Raw genomic sequence first — 13,309 nt, forward strand, 5'->3', positions numbered from 1 at the left:
TGTGGAGTTGTGAAAATTTTAGTTTGAATGTCTTTAGCCTAGGTGTATGTAAACAAACTTCCGGTGCTGTATAGGAATGGGGTATGCCCCACCAAGGTGTATCTTGGATGGATGGCATACCTGCCATCCCAATAGGTTAAAAATGAATGGCACAAGAATTCATTTTCTCTGGGTACCTGCTTATGTTGGTATAGAGGGAAATGAAGAAGTCAATATTCTGGCCAAACAGACCTTAAGACTCCAAAGCATCGACTTACACATTTTACTTCGTAAAGCTGAGGCCAAGGTTTATATCAAATCCCATACGCACAAAATCTGGCAGGAACACTTGGACAATGATGAAACAGGTAGACACTTGTCCAGAATAGAGAAACACGTTGGTGCTGGAATGGGAATCGGAAAATATAAACCATTATAACGTGCTTTTGGCCATACAGGGCTCATTGTATAAAATAGGTAAACATCTGACAGTGAAAGCTACAGCTACAGCTACATTACACTGTAATGAACCAGAATCGGTAGAACCCATTATTTCAACGTAATGCAGACAGTAAAGAAGCAAACAGTTTATTTATATCATCGAGGAATGGACAACACAGCAAGTCGTTGTCCAGGAAAGTCATGAAACAAATCAGCTTTAAAAAAAAACTGGTTTAGTTAAAATAATTTCGTTTTTTTCCCTGCCAAATCTACTGCTCCACACTCCAGTCCAGTTGGTGGCGGTCATGCACCAAAAGCCGGTGTAAAAACCGCCATTAAACCTCAGAAGAATAAGAATTTGTTGCGGCAGCTCCTACCCGCTCCAGTTCCTGGTTCCTATATACGCTCTATGGGGCGGCTAATGGAATTCCGATTCACAGTCATTTTCAGTCGGCGGCGGTAAAAACGTTGTTTACAAACTGCCATAAAACCAGAAGAAGAAGGGGAAAAAAATCATGTCTTTCTGGGGAAGAGCCACGGTAGCCTTAAGACATGTCCACCGATTTTTCTACAGTGCGGTATTATCTCGTCGAACACTTCGTCGTGGCGTTTTTGGGTCTTTCCTATTTGGTGGCACCATAGCGCATCAGCACTACGGAACATGGTTGATCCGTACTCCCGACAGTGTTCATGCCATTGAAGAAGAAACCACGGTATGTAGCCCAACCAAGACGAATTCATGTTGAGGAGCTTCTAGTGATATATCTTATAACATTTTACGTTGCTAACTACAAGTTGTCTGTTGTTTAACTTTCCTTTGGTTGATGTATTACGACTACTGTAACTCGGCTACCCAAGAACATTCTATTATTAGCTAGAGCTTGTTAGCTACATTTTTAATGTTAGTTCTAGCCATGTTGGGAAAACATGCAAATCCGTCTGGTCTGCATCAAACAAACGTGTTATCTTTTAAAACTACACTATTAAAACGAAGATTGCACGTGCTAGACTACCTGTCCTACAACTTTAAAAACGGGAAAACGTGTCGTTCCGTCTTTACATTTAGAAAACGCAATGCCACCATGGAGAAGTTTCTTTAATTTGTCTGGATGTGAAATTGGGCCTAGCTATAGTTAAGTATCGGTAGCTACGAAGTTGTTGAAAACGATACTTATAATCAGGGATGTAAGTTAATCGGGGTCTGGCAGTCCTCCACCAGGAAAATGTTGCTTTTAAGGAAGGCCATCCTGCATTTCAGAGAGATTAGGTGACTACACTAGAACACATAATACTTTATTATTATTTAATACTTTATATCTTACACCTGTCACATCCCAACAGCACAGACTCATTTGGCTGACGGCCGATATACATTTGCACTAGGCTACATTGTATTCAGATAGTTAGCATATCGGTAAGACGTCGTTTAGACGTCGGCCTCCGGTCGAGAGCGATGTTTCTCCGATCTTGGGCCGCGATAGCATTCTGTGGCACAATGCATTCCATTCATTGTGACGTTGTCATAAAAAATTTCCGGACCGAGACATAATGGTGAAGAATGCCTCAGGCTGAAGCCACACTATACGCTGCGACGGCCGCCTGTCGCCGCGCCGCGTCCCCACAGTCGGCTGTTTGTGGGCGTGTCACCTATTTTTGACAGACAGTTGTGTTCGTTAAATGTTGACCGCGTTTAATATCGTGTTTCATATTCATTCTCCTGTCTGAATAAAAATCATTTTGCAGGAACCTAGATCTGAAAGATGTTAGTCAGCTGCCTAGATAGGCTGTTTAATGTCTAGCTAGTGAGTAACAACCAACAACAAAAACATTGTCTGGCGAATTAGCCAGCTAATTCCTTCAAAGTTGTATCTGATTAGCTAGCTAGGTGGCTGGTAGAAACGAACAACTAGCAACTAATACATTAGGAAGATTTTTTTTGTTTGTTATTGTTTGTTGTTACTCACTATAGCTACACATTAGTTAGCCTAGCTAGGCAGCTTATTAACATTTTCAGAGCTAGATTACTGCAAAAATGATTTTTATTCAGACTGGACAGTGATAGTAGCTAACGGCGATAACTACATTGCAGAGCCACCGACAATTTCAGAGACTTTTCTCCACACTATTTCCTCTTATCAGTGTCTCTGTAGGAGATTTTATTAAGTTGGGAAGCCCGATACGGAAATTACAAGTTAGGTCCTCCATTGTGGAACGATAGAATGTGGAACTAAAATTAGAAAAAAATAGGGACAATTTACTTGACGGATCATTAGATCAAATCAGATTGGTTACCGCGGCGCGGCGAGGGGGTCAAAGTTGAATTTTTGGCATCTCCACTGCAGCCTCGCCGCCTCCCGCCCAAGCGGCCAAAACCAGACTTCGTTTTTGAAGCTCATTTCCTGGTGTTGTAGTTCCTGGTTGCTCACTAGCGCCACTACGGATGGCTCCAGTATAGGTGTTTTCATATCCGGTTTCCATGTAAGTCTACGGTACAAATGTGATCAAAATACAAAGTCAATAATTTTTTCTCACAATAACAAATAGTCATAATAGGTGTATTTTATTCGTCTTATGACTGTCCATGGGTCGATTTCATGATTTATTGCGTCATTTGGGCACAGTGCCAATATTTGTTCTGGACCAATGAGGTACAGCTTGCGTCACTTCCGGATTACTGCGGAGGACTGAGCTACAGTAAGGGCTACAATCTGTGGTCACTGGGGTGGGAGGTGGCGTCTCTTGGCCTTGACATTGCGGCTCCGACCACGGTCCACCTGTGCGAAGTCAGAAAATGCAGGCATCCCATTTTGTAGTGGCTTCATTATAGCGTGTGCTATTTACAGCTGCACTAGACGACCATAAAATAATCCTCCTCTGAAGTTTTGCGGTAGCCGAGTCATTTTTACTATTTCCTTTAGCCCACTTAACCAAATAATTCGTTGGCAGAAAGCGTAATCAGCTAACGCTTATTTGCTATATGTAGTAGTCTAGTAGCCTATGCTAAAACAGTTCGCAACTTCGGCTACCAAACCATTTGACTAGCTAGCTAACCCTAACCGGAAAATATTCCATCTGTCAAACGTGTTTGACGGCTTGTCAGTCGTGTACATTACGTAAATGTCTACCTGGGCTAGGCTGCACGAATGTGACAAAGCTAGAAGCTAGCAAGAAAATAATATGAATTAGAAATTCAATGTACATTATTTTTGTCTTTATGCAACAGGTGCAAAGTGCGTTGTCATATTTACACGCCTGTAGATCAGTTATTAAAATACTTGGTAGATTTGTTAAACACCGCTGACAGTGTTAATTTTTATTCGGTAGAAAGTGACTTGCGAACGACCGGTCAGCTAGCGTCACCCAGCTAGTGAACACCACAAACGACGATGGAGTAGCTAGTAGCAGTTACTGGCTCATTAACTGTCTGTGGCGAAAACCTACGACGATAACTTGCTCGGTTAACAGCAGGTCTACCAGACAGTTATACGAAAATTAGCCTAGTCAAATCACCAGTAGCCTACACATCTCTGATTGATTGACCATCATCAGTGTGGTCGATGTTCTTCCCCTGTGGTTCATATTGCTAATGCGTGAGCTAACCACGGATAGCCTACCTAGCTCACTGGCAAGCTGATACGCTAGCTAAGCATATTCGTTTTGCTGAGAAACATAAATTGAAGATAACTGAACATAATTGTATTATTAATGCCATACATATAACGTGATTACATGACACAGTACAGTCACGGATGGAAATTAAACTCCGTAAACATGTGATAATATATTTCAAAACAACGGCAGACAGTCAGCTAGCCTCAAGTTCGTTCAGGTTGATGGGCTTTTCCGCACCGGACTGTCAATCACATTGTAAAAATCACAAGACCGCTTAACTCTATGGTTTTGGCTCCAAATCGAGAACATGGCCGCGCCCGCCATTGAGCTTCAAAACGTGTTTTACAGAACAACGGAGAGGCAATGGGTGACGTCACAGTAGCTTTGTCCATATTTTTTACAGTCTCTGCTCCCGCCGCGCTGCCGGCAATCCCAAAATGCCTTGCGGGGTCTGGCCGCCACCCCTCATTCAAAATGAATGGAGGCGGCGGGGCCGCGTATAGTGTGGCTTCACCGTCACGGTGAATCCGCCTGGCGCCGCGGTGCGTCCCCACAATCGGCTGTTTGTGGGCGTCACTTATTTTTGACAGACCGTTGTGTTCGTTAAATGTTGACCGGGTTTAATGTTGTTTCATATTCATTGTCCTGTGTGAATAAAAATCATTTTTGCAGTAACCTAGATCTGAAAGATGCTAGTCAGCTGCCGAGCTAGGCTGTCTAATGTCTAGCTAGTTAGTAACAACCAACAACACAAACATTGTCTGGCTAATTAGCCAGCTAATGCCTTCAGAGTTACATCTGGTCAGCTAGCTAGGTGGCTGGTAGAAACGAACAACTTGCAACTAATACATTAGGAAGATTTTTTGTTTGTTGTTACTCGCTATAGCTAGACATTAGACAGCCTAGCCAGGCAGCTTATTAACATTTTTCAGAGCTAGGTTACTGCAAAAATGATTTTTATTCAAACTGGACAGTGATAGTAGCTAACGACGATAACTAGCCTATGTTGCAGAGCCACCGACAATTTCAGGGACTTTTCTCCACGCTGCGTTCCTCTTGTAAATGTCTCTGTAGAAGATTTTATTAAGTTGGGAAACCCGATACGGAAATTACGAGTTAGGTCCTCCATTGTGGAACGATAGAATGTGGAACTAACTAACACCTCAATTTTTCCAGTTTTTATTGAAATTTATGCAGTTGTCTCAATGTACTCTGCAATTAAAGCATCGAACAAATAAACAATTGGACATAGCCACACTATACGCGGCCCCGCTGCCTCCATTCATTTTGAATGAGAGGTGGCGGCCAGACCCTGCAAGGCATGTTGGGATTGCCGGCGCAAGAGGCCACGATTCAACAGGCCAAAGTTCAACTTTGACCCCCTCGCCGCGTCGCGGTAACCAATCTGATTTGATCTAATGATCCGTCAAGGAAATTGTCCCTATTTTTTTCTAATTTTATTTCCACATTCCACAATGGAGGACCTAACTCGTATTGCCGTATCGGGTTTCCCAACTTAATAAAATCTCCTAGAGAGACACTGATAAGAGGAACGCAGCGTGGAGAAAAGTCTCTGAAATTGTCGGTGGCTCTGCTATGTAGTTATCGCCGTTACTATTAGTTATCAGGGTCCAGTCTGTATAAAAATAATTTTTGCAGTAACCTAGCCCTGAAAAATGTTAACAAGTTGCCTAGCTAGCCTGTCTAATGTCTAGCTAGGCAACTTAAGAAAAAAAAAATTATTCCTCATGTATTAGTTGCTAGTTGTTCGTTTCTACCAGCCACCTAGCTAGCTAACCTGATATAACTTCGAAGGCATTAGCTGGCTAATTAGCCGGACAATGTTTTTGTGGTTGGTTGTTACTCACTAGCTAGACATTAGACAGCGTAGCTGGGCAGCTGACTAACATCTTTCAGATCTAGGTTACTGCAAAAATGATTTTTATTCACACAGGACAATGAATATTAAACACGACATTAAATAGTGTGAATAGTGTAGGTTCACCGTTACTTGTTTACATTTTGAACAGATGTGGCTCCTGGGTAAATCTATCATTGTTTCCATCGCAGTACTTTCGACACAAGCAATATCGGAAGTGCTATCCTAAAATTTCTTCTTACCGTGAAGAGTGCCTGACCCGCTAGCGTAGACATGTATTAACTTGGCGACACAATTACATCGAGAAATACTATTTTTGAAAAAAAAAGCATTATATTCTGTAACTGAATTTAGATCAAACCTACCATGCACAAAAATATAAAAACGCTCGCCAATCTGTTTATGTCATAGCGCAGAATGTTTAAAACCATAAAACCACCCCCTTAATAATAATTAAAATAATAATAATAATGCATTTAGATCAAACCTACTATGCATCAAAAAAAAAACATTCGTCAATCACGCTAAATCTGTTTATGGTACCATCATAGCGAGGAGTGTTTTAAGCCAGGGGTTCTCAAACTTTTTGGGGCCAGGGACCCCTTACAGGGCTAGAAAATTTTCCAAGGACCCCCTCATAATCGTAACACCGATTAAGCATATGCTTACTACCACATTTGTACTCTTGAATGCCATTGGAACTATTTGTATTCTAAAACTTTTCAACCTAAATACTTCAGACCTGTTTCATAGTGATAAACAGACACACATTTCAATTTGAATCATGTTAATACCACTTATATACTTTAAACAGAGGGTTATTTTATTCAAATTGCATTTGGACTCAACTTGACAGCATTTCTACTTTTCAAGTAATTGATCTTAAAAGCTTTCAGAAAATGAACAGTAGCAAGACTGGCATAGTCCTAATAAACACAGACATTTAAAATGACCAGTCTAAAGCTGACTTTCAGTAAGTGCTTCAACTTTAAAATAATGAACTTATTGCTCCTTATTCAAATCATTGGCAGAAAGCTCTGAACAAATCTTAACAGAAGTTATCATAACAATGTTACAGAACACTGTTCAGAAAGTTTTGAGTGAAATATTTGCATTAAGCTACATCACATTCTTAGCTCACACAATTCACAATAACTCACTTGATGAGCTCACCTAAATTAATGAGATGGGTGAGCCAGTCTCTCACTACACAGTTTCTCCATTCTTGGAGTGATGGATGACAGGCAGACTCTAAGATCATTCTCCACATGCAAAGGAGCCCCGTACTTAGTCTTCATTGCAGTCAAAGTGGAGAATGATGACTCAGAGGTAAGTGGTAGGAATGGAGAGCAATATTCGCATTGGCTTCATTAGTGAGTTCAGGATACTTATGTGAGAGGTACGGCCAAAATCTACATTAGGCAACTGCTGGAATCGGGCCTTCAATGTCGATTGGTAAGGCAGAAGAGGAGCTGTTGGACTTAAGCCGGGCACCCACCGCACGCGTATCGGCCGCGAGCGCACTACGCGCGTATTACGCGCGTAACTGAAGCGTAGTTGAAGTACTGTTATTACAACGGCAGCGGGCGACGTCGTCTCCACCAGATGCGAACGCGTCGCGTACCGGCTGCGAAGCTCGCGCGACACAAGCGAACTGAAGCGTAGTTTTTCGCTTCTGTTCTATTTTTTCGGCTTGTCGCGCGTCACGTTGGCCTGTTTATACACAGAAATATGCTCTAAAATGCTAGGTATACATGCTCTGATTTATATTTCATTCTTATATTACTGGGGGTGTGTCCCTAGTTACCTCCCAGATATTTTTTAAGCAGCTAAAAAAAAATACAAGCCTTTTCGTTTTGTAAAAATAAATAAATAACTGGAACCTGGGGGAAAGGCAAACTTAGTTTCGCTGTCTTATTTTGCGGAGGGGTGGGGTAAATTTGAAAATACACCACAGAAAGACGTAGCCTATCGCACTTGTACTTCAAAGCTTCCGGTGTTCATGGCGTTGTGGTGTTCATATCCCTTCAAGATTAAACTGTTACTGTCTTTTTCATGATTAGCTGATTTTACTAAATCTGATCATATAAATGTTTTGACGTGAATGACAAGACAACACAGGAATTCCCAATGGTTAATTACGGATTATTTATTATTATTATGATCATTACATATTCTTCGTGAAATTGGCACGCTTGTTGACCAAGCAAATAAATTAATACAGTTTGAGATTGATTGTTATGCAGGCTACGTTGCGATTTAAGTTTATGGTTTATGGTTCACGTATTTACGAGGTAACGAAATATTACCAAATTAACAGAATGAAAAAGGTCTCTCACCAAGTATTCACTTAACCCATAATCAAAAGTCCTGAACAAACGTGAAATACACGATGTAAGCCCACTGCAGACTGCGAGAGCTACTGGGAATATATAGCTTTTACGCAAGCCTTTGCGCGACACAAACGGAACCAGTGGAGACACCCTACGCGTCGCGTCGTGCTGCTTCGCCCTGCTGTTTACGCGACGCTTAGCGACGCGTGCGGTGGGTGCCCGGCGTTAGGCTGCATTCACACCAGATCAGGCAATGCGGCAAAAACGGCAGTCTTCCCATTCATTTGAAAGGGGGTAGTGCGTTTAGGCTGTGGCAGTGGGGACCGCATGGGGTGCCGAAAAAAAACGCAGCGGCCTGCGGCAAGAAAGTTGAACCAGAATCAACTTTTGCCGGAACGCAATCCGACGTCATGCTGCAGTGGCCAATCACGTAAGTTGTTTAAATTACCATGTAGCAGTCCGCTGTTTACCGAGCAACTGTCAGATGAATTACTGACGCGGTTCATTTCCTAAGATTTGATTTTATGATTGTCACCGTGATTTGACAGTACTGGGTAATGGGACGAGTACCGAAACAATAATTACTAGCTAAATATCAATTCCGAACTTCGGAATTAAGCTGTATACAAGATTTGCTATTTAGCACTTCTTGCATGTTAGTTTATTGTACCTAGCACTATGGAGTTCATGGACCAAATTATGGTAGGCTACTCTGCCAGTTGTGTCCTCGCTTGGTTTATTTCATGTACCCAGCTTCGACGTCTGCGTCTGGCTGGCAGTCTACGCTGCAAAATAACACTAGCAAGAAGCTTCCTTTGGTTTGCGTTTGTGTCCTTTTTTTTTTTTTTGAGTTAGCGGACAGGAAATGGAGGGGGGGGGTTAAAGCTCACAACATGATGTTACACAAATGGGCCATGTAGTGACACGCCCACACCGCCGCACAACCCTGCAGCAAGGTGCCGCATTGCCTGATCAGGTGTGAATGCAGCCTTATCCTGTGATAACAGGATAAGTCCAACAGCTCTTCTTCTGCCTTACCTGTAATGCCACTTGTTGTTGCAGTTGGGGAAAAGGGATCTCGCACCCAGTCCCAGGCATCGGTGTTCACATCGAAGAAGTATGAGCTGAAGTGCTCGCTCAGTGCAGTGAGGTGAGAGGTGGCTACCTCTCTCACTATAACCACAGGCACGTTGTTTGTGTGGAGAAACTCAGTCAGTTGGGGGAACATGTCTGTGTCTCAGTCTTGTATCCTTCTTCTCCATTGCTCTGTTTTCTTCATGAAGGTGGTGATTTTGTTGCTGACTTCAAGGATAGATGCATAGCCTCCTTGGATAGAGAGGTTGAGGCTGTTGAGCAAGTTGAATACGTTGGCAAGATAGGCCAATTTGGCTTCACACTCCGGGTCAGAAAAAACTCTGCGATGTCGGGTTTGTCCTCTCTCTCAAACTCTGCCATCTCACTGCATAGCTCAAACACCCGCTGCAAAACTTTACCACGAGAGAACCATCGCACTTCAGAGTGATATAGCAGTGCGTCATGCCCAGCACCCATCTCCCTACAAAGTTGTCCAAACAAACATGACTGCAGTGTCCTTGACTTCACAGAATTAACTGCAGTCAGAACTGTGTTCAAAACAGAGTGAAGGTCTGGTTCCATACCTTTGGATGCGAGCGCCTGCTGATGCAGCATGCAGTACGTAGCCATAACCTTCAGGTTGACAGCCTTTATCCGCGCAATAACCCCACTCTTTTGGCCTGCCATGGCCACTGCACCATCTGTATAAACGGCCACACAGTCTCGCTTCAGTCATGAAAGCATCCAGGAGTCTGAATATTTCTTTCACCTTTATTTCACCAGGTAAGTCATTAAGAACAAATTCTTATTTACAATGGCGGCCTGACAAGCGACAAAAGCCACTTAAGGGAAGGGGAGGTGGGCTAGAAGATAAAAGCATGTTAAAAGCACAAAATACATCAGTAATAACAAACTAAACATAGGCACATGAAAACACAGGCAAGCAAACAACAGTCAGCAAACGAGATATGGGGGGAGAAAAAAAACAAAAAAAAACCAGAGTGTGTTTTGGGGATATTACATGGTAGAAAAACAGTTGCAGGAATCAGTGAAAATGTCTGAGATGGTATGTTTGAAGGCAGAAATGGTAATAAATTTATCCAGTTTTAGGTTTTTTGCAGAGCATTCCAGTCGCAGGCAGCAGCGGATTGAAATGATGCAAGACCGAGGGAGGTGTTGGTTTTGGGAATTTTTAATTGGATATGGAGTCAGGACCAGGTGTTGTGTGTGACAAACATAGGGTGCATCAGATGACATAAGTAGGGAGGTGATAGACCGAGAAGGGTCTTGTTAATGAGAGTAAGCCAGTGAATGTTACGACGGGTGTGAAGGGAGGGCCAGTTGACCAGAGAGTAAAGCATGCAGTGGTGTGTTTTGAAGGGGGCATTTGTGGCAAACCGGATAGCAGAATGGTGAAGAGTATCAAGCTTGCAAAGTGTACCTTTGCATGCAGACCTGTATATTATGTCACTATAATCGAACATGGGGAGAATAGTCATTTGTATGAGGGTGAGTTTGGCAGCAGAGGTAAAAGTGAAACGATTTCTATGAAGGAACCCGAGTTTGGCCTTGACCTTAGACTGAAGCTTAGATAGGCTATACGGTGGGAGAAGGACAGCGTGCTGTCGAGCCAGATGCCCAAGTACTTATAGACTGTGACCTGATCCAGGGTAGCTCCCTCACTGGTGATGATGTTGAGGGCTGGAGGGGGTTTGGCACCCTTCCGGCAGAACCACATAACCTTAGTCTTGGAGGTGTTAAGAGACAGTTTAAGGTTGGTAAAAGCCTGTTGGACTTGGAGGAAGCGATCCTGGAGTGTGGTTAGTACAGTGTCGGGGGATGGACCAGTAGCATAAAGAATTGTGTCATCAGCGTATAGGTGAATGAGTGAGTTATCAGCAGCCTGAGGGATGTTATTGATGTATATGGAGAACAGTGTGGGAGCAAGTATGGAGCCTTGGGGGACACCCCTGGTAACTGGGAGAGGGTGAGAGAGAAGGTTTTCATACCTCACGCATTGCACCCGGTGAGAGAGATAGTGAGAAAACCAAGCCAGTGAGTGATTAGTGACCCCAATGCTGTTTATAAGAATGGTATGATAACCGTATCGAAGGCTTTGGCAAGGTCAATGAATATTGCAGCACAGTTTTGTTTGACATCTAATGCAGATGTAATATCATTGAGAACCTTTAAAGTAGCTGTAACACAACCGTACCCAGAACGAAGACCAGACTGTCCTCCCAGGCACCTCCTTGCAGAAGTCCTCCAAAATGTTCCCTTCCCATGGATAGCGAACCAAAACAATCAACTGAGCCGCACTGGCAATGTCTGTTGATTCGTCCAACTGAATAGAAAATTGCTCACAGGAATGCAATCTATCCAGTAGCTGTGACTGAATGTCGTCCGAGAGTTCTTCAGTTCTCCTCCTCACGGTGTCATTTGAGGGAGGTACAGCTTTCAGTTTATTAGCTGCCTCTGTCCCAAGCATAACTTCACACATTTCAACCGCCGCTGGAAGTATGAGTTTTTCTCCAATTGTGTGTGGCTTCTTACTTTTATTATACTGCATAACTGCCGATCTCGATGTCGTCAAAAAAGTCAAATGATGGCCGATATATCGGCCAAACTGATATATCGGTCGGGCTCTAATCAAAACATCAAATCAAAACATTTGTGTGCTCTGTGGGGAAGTGCGGAGATTTGTACTCATTACAACATTGTGGCGCTTCTTTGAGAATCCGAAGGGCATTCTCTGCAAACCCTTGTAACATACATTTTTCACAATTTTTCCCACTGTTACTTTCAAGATGAGTTGTTTCTCTTTTTCTTTTCTCGAGTTGTGGTACTTTGCTGTTATATCTGTGATTAAGGCCTGTGATTAAAATTAATGAACAAATTAATGTCAGAGTACAAAGGAATAAACTAGTAAATAACTTTGCTATGACACACCAAAAGGATAAAGAGAAAAAGTTACATACTGCGGAGTCCCTGTGGCTCCTCGCAATGAGGCACAGCTTGAACTCACAGGGGCTGCCAGTTCAAGTCCTGGCCCCTATATATACAGACACACAAACACATATATGTATGTATATATATATATAGACATATATACACACAAATATATTTATATAAACATATATATATATATATATATATATATATATAAATATATACACAAATATATACACAATTAAAGCCGCAAGCGGCGTTGGGACGGGTCCAAGCATTGGCACCATCGCGCCCCCTATGGAGCGATTTTAAAATGGCTTTGTCCTCATAATCATATGCCTTCACCCAACATATCTACTGAATATCATGATGAACAATGGATTGGAATATGTGTCTGAGGTAGTAAAATATTGATGACTTATGGCCAAATTTGTGCTAAGACATGCTGTCTGATGACTTAGTTGCGTCACCATGGATGTGTCCTGGCCGCTTCACATGAAAGCCTTTACTAGGGGGTTATTTTTAGTGCCTGAGTAGTGGGGGGCCATAGGAACCCACCTGCAAAATTTGGTTGCTGTAGGACGTATGGTTGCTGAGCCTCAGACACTTTTAGCGGAGAAAAATAATAATAAGAATAATAATAATAATAATAATCCTAACAGATACAATAGGGTTCCACCAGCTTCGCTGCTTGGACCCCTAATAAAATATTTCCAAAATGGAACAGCTATTGCTACTGAAGTGAACTAAGTCAAAGCTTGCCCTGTATCAAAGAGCTGTGTACACAAGCGCAAGTCACCTCACTTGGCAACCTTAGTTGCTACTGCCACCTAGCAAAGATTCTGACAAATTACACTTTTCATCCTCTCAATCGGTAATGCGGGAGACACTTTTCCCTGGCTTTTACATTTGACGCAAAACTACGGAACGTCGGAAAATTGTAATACCGAACCGTTTCTTATTTTAAATTTTTTTTTTTTTTTTTTTTTTTTTTTTTAAGTACCGAAAAAGTGCTGAAGTTTCGGTGTACCGTGCAACACTA

At 42.4% G+C, this 13,309-nt stretch overlaps 1 protein-coding gene across 2 annotated transcripts in view; it reads left to right on the plus strand.

Moving 5' to 3' along the window:
* Positions 1 to 759: 759 nt before the first annotated feature.
* micu2 (mitochondrial calcium uptake 2) overlaps positions 760 to 13,309 on the plus strand; it is a 132,803-nt gene continuing 120,253 nt past the window's right edge. Inside the window, exon 1 of one of the 2 annotated variants that reach the window (XM_064341095.1) lies at positions 760 to 1,133. In XM_064341095.1, the coding sequence (XP_064197165.1) occupies positions 936 to 1,133 (198 nt within the window). In that variant the 5' untranslated portion in view covers positions 760 to 935. The remainder of the gene's footprint in view (positions 1,134 to 13,309) is intronic. The other variant, XM_064341094.1, reaches the window with a different exon arrangement.

This window comes from Anguilla rostrata, chromosome 6 (assembly GCF_018555375.3).
Source record: "Anguilla rostrata isolate EN2019 chromosome 6, ASM1855537v3, whole genome shotgun sequence".
Lineage (NCBI taxonomy): Eukaryota > Metazoa > Chordata > Actinopteri > Anguilliformes > Anguillidae > Anguilla > Anguilla rostrata.